The sequence below is a fragment of the Mustela lutreola genome, chromosome 8 (genome assembly GCF_030435805.1).
Source record: "Mustela lutreola isolate mMusLut2 chromosome 8, mMusLut2.pri, whole genome shotgun sequence".
NCBI classification, from domain to species: domain Eukaryota; kingdom Metazoa; phylum Chordata; class Mammalia; order Carnivora; family Mustelidae; genus Mustela; species Mustela lutreola.
This window is the reverse complement of record NC_081297.1, coordinates 130,586,379-130,599,057: the sequence shown is the minus strand read 5'-3', so window position 1 is coordinate 130,599,057 and position 12,679 is coordinate 130,586,379. Positions and strand designations below refer to the sequence as shown.

The 12,679-nt window shown below is 35.9% G+C and overlaps 1 protein-coding gene across 5 annotated transcripts in view; it reads left to right on the top strand.

Annotated features, from left to right (window-relative positions):
* BLTP3B (bridge-like lipid transfer protein family member 3B) overlaps positions 1–12,679 on the top strand; it is a 107,753-nt gene that overhangs the window by 62,763 nt on the left and 32,311 nt on the right. For 4 of the 5 annotated variants that reach the window (XR_009356918.1, XM_059186627.1, XM_059186628.1 and 1 more), the window contains 4 exons: positions 2,333–2,474; positions 6,735–6,928; positions 8,550–10,048; positions 10,222–10,397. Coding sequence is in view for 4 of the 5 variants with exons in the window: in XM_059186627.1 (XP_059042610.1) it covers positions 2,333–2,474; positions 6,735–6,928; positions 8,550–10,048; positions 10,222–10,397 (2,011 nt within the window). In the remaining variant the exon portion in view is untranslated. Of the gene's footprint in view, positions 1–2,332; positions 2,475–6,734; positions 6,929–8,549; positions 10,049–10,221; positions 10,398–12,349; positions 12,639–12,679 lie in introns of those variants that run through there. The other variant, XM_059186631.1, reaches the window with a different exon arrangement.

Sequence of the window (12,679 nt, the reverse complement as noted above, 5' to 3'; positions counted from 1 at the left end):
ATAGAGATCACAAGTAGGCAGAGAGGCAAGCAGAGAGATGGGGGAGAAGCAGGCCCCCTGCTGAGCAGAGAGCCCGATGCGGGACTCTATCCCAGGACCCTGAGATCATGACCTGAGCTGAAGGCAGAGGCTTAACCCACTGAACCACCCAGGCACCCTAAAATACTTTTTTTTTTGTCTTATTGAACTCTCAAGTATTGGCTATTTTATGAATATATCTTCATAGCTAACTTTATATTGTCCCATTTATATTGTTCAGGCTGTCATAAAACATGGTCTAATATTACAATCCTTAAGACCAACAACAGAATGTATAACATTCTTATTAAATAAATGATTTCAGATATGTGTTGTCATGTGTGAATTGTCATGGTTTATTCTGATATATAAATTTATTTTTATGTTACTCAGTGGTTTTCATCTGGGGCTGATTTTACCCCCTGGGGACATTTATTTGGCCATTTCTGAAAACAGTTTTGGCTGTCACAGCCAGAAGGGGTTGCTGCTGACAAATAGTGAGTAGAGACCAGTGATGTTGCTAAACATTTTAACAAGGCACTGGGCCTTGTTAGCAGTGCCCACAACAAACTTTTATCAAACTCAGCACCCAAAGAGCAAATAATCTAGTCAAGAAATGGGCAGAAGATATAAACAGACATTGCTCCAAAGAAGACCTCAGATGGCCGGGAGACACATGAAAAAATGCTCCACATTACTCAGCATCAGGGAAATACAGACCAAAACCACAATGAGATACCACCTTACACCAGTCAGAATGGCTAAAATTAAGACAGGAAACAAAAAATGTTGGCAAGGATGTGGAGAAAGGGGAACCCTCTTAATACTGTTGGTGGGAATGCAAGCTGCTATAGCCACCCTGGAAAACAGTATAGAGGTTCCTCAAGAAGTTAAAAAGAGAGCTACCGTATGTCCCAGCAATTGCACTATTCGGTATTTACCACAAAGATAGAAATGTGGTCTGATCCAAAGGGGCATAGCAATGTTCATAGCAACAGTGTCCACAGTAGCCAAATGGTTGAAAGAGCCAAGATGTCCGTCGACAGATGAGAGGATAAAGAAGAGGTGGTATATATATATAGTGGACTATTACTCAGCCATCAGGATGAATATTTACCAATTACATTGAGGTAGATGGAACTAGAGGGTATTATGCTGAGGGAAATAAGTCAGGAAATGGCAATTACATGTTTTCACTCGCATGTGGAATATAAGAAGTATATAAGAAATAGAGCAGAGGATTATAGGGAAAGGAGGGAATACTGAATGAGAAGCTATCAGAGAGTGAGACAAACCATGAGAGACTTAACTTTAAGAAACAAACTGAGGGTTGCTGGATGGAAGATGGATGGGGGGATGGGTTATTAGGTGATGGGCATTAGGGAGGGCATGTGTTGTGACGAGCGCTGAGTGTTATACACAACTGATGGATTATTGAACTCCGCCTATGAAATTAATGGTGTACTATATGTTGGATAATTAAATTAAAAATGAGGTATAATTGACATAACATTAGTTTTAAGTGTGCAACATAATGTTTTGATGCATTTCACTATTTTTAAGTGTCACATTCACTGGCATGTTTATTCACGGAGTTGTACAGCCATCACCACATCATCACCATTATCTATCTCCATAATTTTTTTTTTTTATTATCCCAGCTTGAAACTTTGTATATGGGTACATTATTTTTCATAATAATAAATTATAATAAAGTATTAATGTAAATACACACCAGGGAAGCGGTCTGTTCTTATGGTCCTGGATCTGTGTTCTGACTATTCCATTTACTTCTGTTATAGAAATACTCTGATATTTTATGGCTCAAAATAAGTTTGCAAGGGCGATTTTATTTTTTTTATTTTTTTTATTTTTTAAAGATTTTATTTATTTATTTGACAGACAGAGATCACAAGTAGGCAGAGAGGCAGGCAGAAAGAGAGAGAGGAGGAAGCAGGCTCTCCGCGGAGTGGACAGCCCGATGCGGGGCTCGATCCCAGGACCCTGGGATCATGACCTGAGCCGAAGGCAGAGGCTTTAACCCACTGAGCCACCCAGGTGCCCCGCAAGGGCGATTTTAAAGAGTTGATATGATAAGCCTTTATAAGAGCCTTTAAGAGGTTATAGTTTTTCGAATAGCTGATTGGTATTACCAAAAATAATTTAATGTGAAGTTAAAAATAAAGTTTGCATTGGAAATTAACAAATTATTTGAAGTAGTTTTAGGAGTTTGAAGTGATGTTCACATGGCATAAATTGTTTGGAAAGGGCTTTTATTCAGTGTACTTCAGTGTGTTTAATTATTTGTTTTCAGGTCTCTACAGCAGATCAATGTCGTTCTTCCCCCAAGAGTATGATTTCTTGCAATAAGAAATCCCTGTATCTTCCACAAGAAATGTCAGCTGTCTATATAGAATTCACAGAATATTACTATCCCGATGGAAAAGATTTTCCAAGTAAGAGAGTTTCCTGCTTTTTTATTACTTGTCCATTACTTAGGAAGTTGTTTTTTTCTTCCTAAGGTTTTGATTTATTTTTTATTTTTTTTTTAAGATTTTATTTATTTGACAGAGATCACAAGTAGTCAGAGAGGCAGGCAGGGAGAGAGGAGAAAGCAGGCTGCTCGCTGAGCAGAGAGCCTGATGCAGAGCTCAATCCCAGGACCCTGAAACCATGACCTGAGCCAAAGGCAGAGGCTTTAACCCACTGAGCTACCCAGGCGCCACAGGTTTTGAGTTTTATAAGCGTGAAGAAAGAAACAAAAGTCCCTTGTTCTTTACTTGTCTTTGTACTTAGTATATAACTGTAGTATAGCATTTTTTTTTAAAGGTTTTATTAGAGTGGGTGAGAGAGTGAAAAAGAGAGAACACAACTGGGGTAATAGCAGACTCCCTGCTGAACAGGGAGCCTCACACAGGGCTTGATCCTAAAACCCTGAGATCATGACCTAAGCAGAAGGTAGAGGCTTAATAGACTGAGGCATCTAGGCGCCTGTATAGTATAGCATTTTTTACATATTCTGATTATTCATATTTTGTTCTCTTACTAGCTTACAGTATCCTTTAAAAAAAATCTTCTTAAACAATATTTTATTTATTTGAGAGAGAGAAAGAGAGTGTTAAGGATTTCATGAGCAGGGGGGATGGGGTAGAGGGAGAGGAGAAGTTGACTCCCCACTGAGAAAGGAGCCTGAGGCAAGGCAGGGTTTGAAGGACCAGAAGATCATGACCTGAGCTGAACGCAGACACTTAATCAACTGAGCCACCCGGTGCATGAGGTTATACCATCCTTGATGTTGGGAATCATGTAGAACTCATGCTTCATTTTATCCCAGAGGTTTGACTCATTTCTTTACTTAATAGCTATTAAATGAAAGAATTTAGCAAAGTTAGGTTATTTGCAGAATAAGGTCATTTTTTTCCCTTTAGTAAAATCCTATTTATATTTCAGCTATATAAAACTCTGTATTTGCCCTCCCCGCCCCAAGATTGTATTTATCTGAGAGAGAGAGGGAAAGAGGGAGAGAGAGATCACAAACAGCGGGGAGAAGCAGACACCCCACTGAGCAGGGAGCCAGATGGGGACTTGATCCTACTGGGATCATGATCTGAAGACAGATGCTTAACTGACTGAGCCACCCAGGCACCCGAAACTCTATATTTCATTGAAAAATTAACAATGGAGTTATTCTTTTCGCTATCGAGAAATACTTTTTTTTTTTTTTGCTGTTTTTTTGTGCACAGCTATATACTTTGGATAACCTTTGGCCCTTGTCTTTAGTTAGAAACAAGTTATGTGAATTTTTATTTGTAAGCTATTTGGGGGTACTAAAGTTAAAATAATGATATGTTTGTATTCTTTGAATGGCAAATTTCTATACTATTGTCTCAGATCATCCAGGAATTCCGCAAACTAAAATTTGCCTTTGTTTATGTGATACCTTTTTGTTTAACTGTATAACCATTAATCCTTGTTTGTGCCAAAGTTTTGGGATCTAATTTTTACCATCTTCATGCTTTTCAGCAGTCTTTTGTGTATTCTCATTTGTTTCTCTTTTCTACCTTCCTGACTAAAACAAGGAAATTATGACATTTGCTCAGCACTTTAGTAAGATGGCACAGCTGAAACTCAAGCATGTGTCTTCCCCCCATTTTCTAACTATATTACACTGCCTTCCTAGGATATTTACAACCATTTGTCTACCCATGATTTCCAGCCCTCCTCACCTCTCACAAATAATTGTTTTCTTTAAGTAGTACAAGGATTTCTGATTTCTAATCTAGGCTTATTTATTTCTATCAGTTTTGTTAACATGTGCCAAAGGACTATAATCTCATTTTATAATACATGTATTTTTTCTGATAAAAATATAAAGTTCTTTCTCAGCAATTTAAACCATAGCCCCATAGATTCTTAGGAGTGGATTTGCTAGGTTATGTTTAACTGTGTTTAATTTAACTGTTCATTATTCAAAAGTTTCAAGCATACACAAAAATAGAGTATGTTCATTCCTCATGTACAAAGATCCATTTTCAGCCCTGATATTTCATCTCTTTGTTAAGCTACCCAACTTTAAAAATACATCACTTTTTAAATATTGTAAATGTAATATATTTTTTTAATGCCAAAAATAATAAACTGCTCCCAAGGCTACAATTTAGAGATGACTTCTGCTAAAACATGAGTGTATGAATTTGTTAGGGCTGTTATAACAAAGTACCATAGATTGGGTGATTTTTTTAAAGATTTTATTTATTATTTATTTGACACAGAGAGAGAGATCAGAAGCAGGCCGAGAAAGAAGGTAAACAGGCTCTCGAGCCCAATGTGGGGCTCCATCACAGGACCCTGAGAACATGACCTGAGCCGAAGGCAGAGGTCTAACCCACTGAGCCACCCAGGTGCCCCAGTTGGGTGATTTAAACAAAAGAAATGTATTTCCTCATAATTCTTAAGGCTAGAAGTTCTAGATCAAGTGTCAGCAAGGTCATTTCTTCAAAGACCTCTTCTTGGCTTAAAGATTTCTGTCTTTTCACATGGTCTTTCCTCAGTGTGTTTCCTAATGATACTGATCATACTGGACTGGGCCCACCCATGTGAACTCATTTTTACTATGATTGCCTTTTTAAAAGTTCTGTCTCCAAATATAGTCATATTATGAGATACCCTGAGTTAGAACTTTATTACCATATCAATTTTGAGGGGACACAGTTCAGACCATAACGATAAGTATCATGTTCCTAGTCCTGTTCTTAATATATGTGTTTCTTTTATATATTTTATTTTTATCCTGTCCTTTCCCCTTGATGTGAGCATATTCCAGGTTTCTACAGGTTTATTTTACATACTTCTAATAACTGTATAATAGCCTATTTCACTAGTCCCCTGTTAGATACTGTGTGGATTTTTCTACTGCTTAGTACACCAGATTTCTTTCTCTGTCCCAGATCTGCAGAGCCCGGGTTCTTCTTTCCTTTTTTCCTGTAGCCTTGGGGACTACATTTACTCCCGAGTCCTCTCTGTAGATGTCATCTTTCAGTGTATACTTGAGAGTGCTTCTTCTTACCTTCTAGAGAGCAATGTGATCTCCTTAGCATCCCACTGCCTTTCTATTTGCAAATACAATCACCTCCACATCCCAATTGGCTGTATCTGTTGGACTTGAATTGCAGTTTTTCTGCCTATTTGTCTGTCTTGAATAAAAACCTACAGACTTTTTGTTACTTTGTGCTTAGCACCATACACAAAATGTAGTTGGTGTTCAGTGAATCTTTGTTGAAAGAAAATGAAGGAATGAATGAATAAATGAATGAATGGAATGCCAAAAATGGCCTATTCAGGACATAATTATAATGTTGTCTCTTTAGTAATATACCATGGGCTTATTTTCCTAAATTATTATTGTCAAAAAATTCTAGATATGCATGCTATTTGCTTTACTAAATGTAAGTAGGTCTGAATGTTTAGAATAAAAGATTTTTTATAAGTAAGAAATGCTCTAAAATATAAAGATGCTCTGAAAATAATAATGGCTTTTAGGGTATAAAAAAGGGATTTCAGGAAGTGATGTATACTATAATTGTGAATATTTATTTAATATAAATTAGCACGAATACATTTATCCAACCCCTGAGCATTCTAATATTGGGGGGGGGCACTATGAAAAAGTATATATTCTTTTTATTATTTACTAACTACTTGAGCTTTTACTTTGCACTAAGCACTATTCTAGGGTTAGGGTTAAGTGGGGAATAAAAGTACATGGCCTCAAGGAGATCTGCCTCGTTTACCACTTTCATAAGTCATTGGTTCTCTTATTTTAGAAGGTTTGGATTGTATGCATATGGTAAAAGTCCTTACAGAACTATCTGATTAAGGACCAAAACTTTGATGTGATACTTCATCAAGAAGGTAAGATTTTTTTAAAGTTTGCTTCTTGGTGACTATAACATTAGGAAAAGAGATCTAAACAGTAATTGTATTCATACAGATAGTTTAAGTAATATATTTTCAGTTAGTGAAACATAGAAAAATCTTGTTTTATCTACCTAAAAATGTTTCCTATCATCCACTTGTCACTTTGGTTTTTTTTAATAAAATTTCAAAACCATATTATCTTAATTTAAAAAGAATAAATGTTGTTAAAAATGTTTTCTCTCAGGGAAGATTTAGACTACCTGTTCAGTAAAAATTAAAAAAATTTTTTTTCTCCACAGTTCCATCTGCCAACCTTTATAGCCAACTGAATGCACTACAGTTTACTGTGGATGAAAGAAGTATTCTGTGGTTAAATCAATTTCTCTTGGATTTAAAACAGAGTCTTAATCAATTTATGGCTGTATACAAGTTGAATGACAGTTCAAAATCTGATGAGCATGTTGATATTCGAGTTGATGGCTTAATGCTAAAGGTACCATATAAACAATTGGCTGTAACAACAAAACTATTTTTCTTTTCTTTTTTTATTAAAGATTTATTTATTTACTTGAGACAGAGGTGAGGGCAGTGTCAGAGAGTCTCAAGCTGACTTTGCACTGGGTGCAGAGCCCAGTGTGGGGCCTGAGCTCATGACCTTGAGGTTAGGACCTGAATCGAAATGAAGAGTTGGATGCTTAATGGACTGTGCCACCCAGGCACCCCACAAAACTGTTTTTAGAGAAATTAATAGCTTTAGAATTTCCAGGATTTAAGATGGGTGCTCAAATATAAATCGACTTTATTGTAATCTTAATTTTGATTTTGAAATTTCAGTTTTGATTTTCATTTAAAAAAGCTTTAAGAGACTGTTTTCCCCCTTTTTTCTCTATCTTCTTTTATTTTATTTTGTCACTGCTCATCCATTTGGTGGTAAGCCAAAATAAAATTTAAATCTGTGATTTTTTTTCCCTACTTCTTACCAGACTGGATGAAATTTTTCTTTCAAAAGTGGTAATTAATATAATAAAACTAGTAAGTTAGATCTGTGTTTAATTTTTTCACAGTCATTCTGCTATTGATACCCAAAGATAATAGAAAGTTGCTTTGTATTACAGCCAAGTAGTTGATAATCTGATTCCCATGGATATCTCAATTCTACAGGAGGGAAGTTTTTTTAAACAAAACAGCTAGTATAGTATAGTAAATAGGATAAGACTTGGACATGGATGAAAAATTTCAGTTTCTAGTTGTGTTGCTTATACTCTATATTTCTATATCCTTAATTTCTTTTCTTAAAGCTATATTTCTATACCTTTAATTTTATTCTTAAAATGAGGTTATGAATAAAACTCATACATCACAGAAATGTTTTAAAGATCTTTTCAAAGATCTTACTGTATTCAGTATAAAAAACACATTTTTTAACACTTACAGTTATACTGAGACAGTTTTGTAATGATCTTTACACTTTCTCAGTTTGCACAGTTTTAAAACCAGTCCCTTTGAACTCTTTGAGGTGAATATTTTGAGGACTGAGGTTAATTATTTCTGAAAAATTATTTTAGCAAATAGTTTGGCCTATCCTTTTATGTTTATTTTCTTAATAGTTTTATCCCAAAAAAAGTCATTCTAATGACCTCTCTCTAGTCATTCTGTTTACCCATCTGGTCATCCTCCAAATCTCTTGGATTTAAAATAACCTAAGAAAAAATTCCTTTTTCCAAGCTTAGCACTTACATACTTAGGGTATAGTAAGCTTTTAGTAATACTTATTTAATTTAGTTTCACTTTTTTGTTTTAACAACAAAAAATTTTATTTGGTTTTGTGATATGTTGTATGCAAATATGCATGTATGTTAGGTCCACTATTCATTATTTATGGTTTTTTATTTAAGTTTTTTTTTTTTCTTAGTGGTTAATCAGTTAAGTCCCTTTTACTTGCTTTAATAAAAAATACTTGGTGGGAGAGAGTTAATATTTTATGTCTGGAGGAAAGTAGTATTTTGAGGGGAAACACTCAAAAAAAGTCCTGAGCTAAATTATGTTTGTGATTATTTTATCTTCAAGACATATATATGGATTTGTAAGTTAGAGTAATGTTTTTTCTCTTATAGTTTGTCATTCCTTCTGAAATGAAATCTGAATGTCATCAAGATCAACCACATGCAGTTTCTATTCAGAGTTCTGAAATGATTGCCACAAATACAAGGCATTGTCCAAATTGTCGACATTCTGATCTAGAAGCTTTGTTTCAGGACTTTAAAGATTGTGATTTTTTCAGTAAAACAAATACCAGCTTCCCCAAATCTGATGACAATTTTAATCTTTTGCACCCAATCTTCCAGAGACATGCCCATGAACAAGATACTAAAATGCATGAAGTTTATAAAGGAAATATTACTCCCAAGTTGAATAAACACACTCTTAAAACTTCTGCTGCCACAGATGTTTGGGCTGTATACTTTTCTCAATTTTGGATTGATTATGAAGGGACAAAGAGTGGAAAAGGGCGACCAATAAATTTTGTAGACTCTTTCCCTCTTTCCATCTGGATTTGCCAACCAACAAGGTATGCAGTGTCACAAAAAGAGCTACAGTCATGTAATCAGGTATCTCTAAATACATCACAGAGTGAATCTAGTGATCTGACTGGCCGACTGAAGCGGAAAAAGCTCTTGAAAGAGTATTACAGTACAGAATCTGAGCCCTTGACAAATGGTAGTCAGAAACCTTCTGATACATTTTTAAGATTTACCTCTTCATCGTCAGATGCAGATGTTCACGTCCTGGTTCACATTCATAGACATGTCAGTATGCAGATCAATCACTACCAGTATCTGCTCTTGCTTTTCCTCCATGAGTCCCTTATTCTGCTTTTGGAGAACTTAAGGAAAGATGTCGAAGCTGTGACGGGCACTCCTGCTAGTCAGGCATCCATTTGTATTGGAATTTTACTTAAAAGTGCAGAAGTGGCTCTTTTGCTACATCCAGTGGATCAAGGAAATACTCTCAAGTCTCCTGTTGCTGAAAGTGTGAGCCCAACAGTTCCTGACTATTTGCCTTCAGAAAATGGAGAACTTTTGTCTTCAAAAAGGAAACAAGTTAGTAGTGGTGTAAATCAAATTAGAAGTGTAACTGCTAATCACATGTCAGACAACAGATCTATGAGTGTTGACCTGAGCCATGTGCCTTTGAAGGATCCTTTGCTTTTTAAATCAGCTAGTGATACAAATCTGCAAAAAGGTATTTCTTTTCCGGATTGTTTATCAGATAAAAATTTAGGGAAGATAAGTGAAGATGAAAGTAGTGGAATTATCTGTAAAAGTGGATCAGGAGAAATTGGATCAGAAACAAGTGACAGAAAGGATTCCTCTTATACAGGTTCAAATGGTGTCTTAAGCCACAGAGAAGATTCAAATTTGCTTTCCTTTGATAATGATGGTAATCAAAACATACTTTCAAACAGTTTAAGTAGTGGAGGACATGAAACCATAGAGTCAGTCTTTAAAGCGGAAGATTTGCTTCCAGAAACAGCTTCAGTCTCTGAGAACCTAGAAATCAATCAAGAAGAAGCACCCACTGTTAGAACATTTACATCTCAGTCATCTTTAAGGTAACATACTTTTGGAATTTGGGGGATTTTTGGCTTTCTATCCATATGTGTGTGGTGGGAGGCATATTTTGTTTTTGGACAGAAAACCTCATGATAAAATAAGGCATTGCTAGAGTTAACACCTAAATATAAATGGGTTTTATATGATGTTTTTCTAATAAATTTCTTAACAGTGGAAAGCCTAAGGACCGTATCCCACCCAGTGTGGCTCCACTCTGTGTTTCTTATAAGAACATGAAGAGAAGCTCCTCACAGACTTCATTAGATACCATTTCACTTGACAGTATGATATTGGAAGAACAGTTGTTGGAAAGTGATGGAAGTGATACTCATATATTTTTGGAAAAAGGTAAAGCAATACAAGTTTAAGAATTCATAATAAATATACAAATCTTAGAAGTGATGTTTAAGTATTTTTAATTCTATCCAATAATAACTTATAGCCCCCCCAAAACTTATTTTATTTATACACATACATACCTATATACTACAATGTACAAGTACTATGTACTACAAAAAGTATTGTACCTAACTTTCTAATGGTTGTTCTGTTGCTTCTTTTTTATGGCCACATCCAGCAGTTATTTGTATATAGTCATTTAGAGCATAAAGCAAACCACGTGAATGCTATTAGCCTCTTGTCATAGAGACTCCTTTATGTGAAATTTTGGTCAGATGGGCTTAATTTGCTTGATGAATTCTCAATTATTTTCGTCCTGTGACTGGAATTTTTCTAGACTGGATCTGCTCATCTCCATAACAAGTATTCTGTCATGATTATGAATGGTGGAACAACATGATTCCCCCATTTTACTCAGAGGCAACTAATGCCCCAGTAAAGACCACTAGGAATGACTGAGAAAATATTAAATGTATTCCTATTACTAAGACATTGGGGCCTTTGTGAACAGGAATGAAAGGATGGGCCACAGCTAGAGATTAATTGCTAGATACTGAAGTAGAAGAGACCATAAGTAAATACAAATTACTTTGTGAATGAAGGATAGTAAGCCTGTTATTGATGATGTTAAAAACAGCTTAGGATAAGGAAAGGCTCATAGGTTCACAAACTGAAACTTACAGAAATTAGTATACAGTCAGGAAGAAATAGGGGCAGTTTTTGAAATCAGCTAGATGGACCCAAGAGCCTAAGCTTTTAACCAACCAGTATGTTATACTAGATTCCCAGACTTTGGAAATGATTACCGTATGTGTAGAAGAGGTACTGACACGGGTCATAGAACTCTATTCTAGATTCACAGATAGCTCTGTCGCCTAGTTCCCCAGTCCCCTTTATGGCTTAAAATCCTACCTTAGCAGATTTCTGCTTTATGATCAAAATATACTTTAAAAAGAGTGTTCCTATAGAAAATATCCCTCACTGGGGCACCTGGGTGGCTCAGTGGGTTAAGCCTCTGCTTTCGGCTCAGGTCATGATCCCAGGGTCCTGGGATCGAGCCCCACATCAGGCTCTCTGCTCAGGAGGGAGCCTGCTTCCCCCTCTCTCTCTGCCTGCCTCTCTGTCTACTTGTGCTCTCTGTCTGTCAAATAAATAAAATGTTAAAAAAAAAAAAGAAAATATCCCTCACTGTTCTCAGAAAGCATCAGTGGTTTCCTTATTATTTCTAAAAATTAAATAATAAAAGGGACTGCCACTTAATATAGAAAACATGGAAAATATATACAGACAACTACAATTTGGAAGATAAAATAACCCAAAGTTCCCGCAATTGGAAATACCATCATTTATTCTATGACTCTGTGTATATATTCATATACGTATGTATTTGGTGTCATGCTATATATATATGATTTTTTAACCTGCTTTTTATCATTTTTCATCATTTTCTAATACCATTTAAACTCCTTTGAAAATATTTTTAAATATTTTTAAATATATTTTAAATTGACATGAAAATGTACCATGACTTCTTTTTTAAAGATTTTATTTCTTTATTTATTGAGAGAACATGCATGTGAGCAGTAGGAGGGGCAAAAGGAAAAGGAGAGGCAGAGACAGAGAATCCCAAGCAGGCTCTAGCCCCAACATGCAGCCCAGCGTGGGGCTCCAGGCTGGCTCGATCTCATGACCCTGAGATCATGACCCCAGCCAAAATGAAGAGTCGGGTATCTAACCACCTGAGCTACTGTGGTACCCCTGTACCATGAGCTTTTAATAATTTCCCTGATCCCTGATGATTTTCTTTATGTCAGAGGAATTCATTTACATTAGGAAAAGACTCTTGTTTTTTTGTTTTGTTTTGTTTTGTTTTTTAAAGATTTTATTTATTTATTTGACAGAGAGATCACAAGTAGGTAGAGAGGCAGGCAGAGAGAGAGGAGGAAGCAGGCTCCCCGCCGAGCAGAGAACCCGATGCGGGACTTGATCCCAGGACCCCGAGATCATGACCCGAGCCGAAGGCAGCGGCTTAACCCACTGAGCCACCCAGGCGCCCAAGACTCTTGTTTTTTTGTGTTCTTTTGTTTTAATTTTATAAGAAATATATGAAAAAATATGTGAATACTTTCTCATTATAAAGAAATCAGTTATTATGGAAATATCTGAAATAAAAATTGAAAGTGTCACTAATACCACCCTTACTCTGCCCTTGATACTGTTCCCCACTCTAG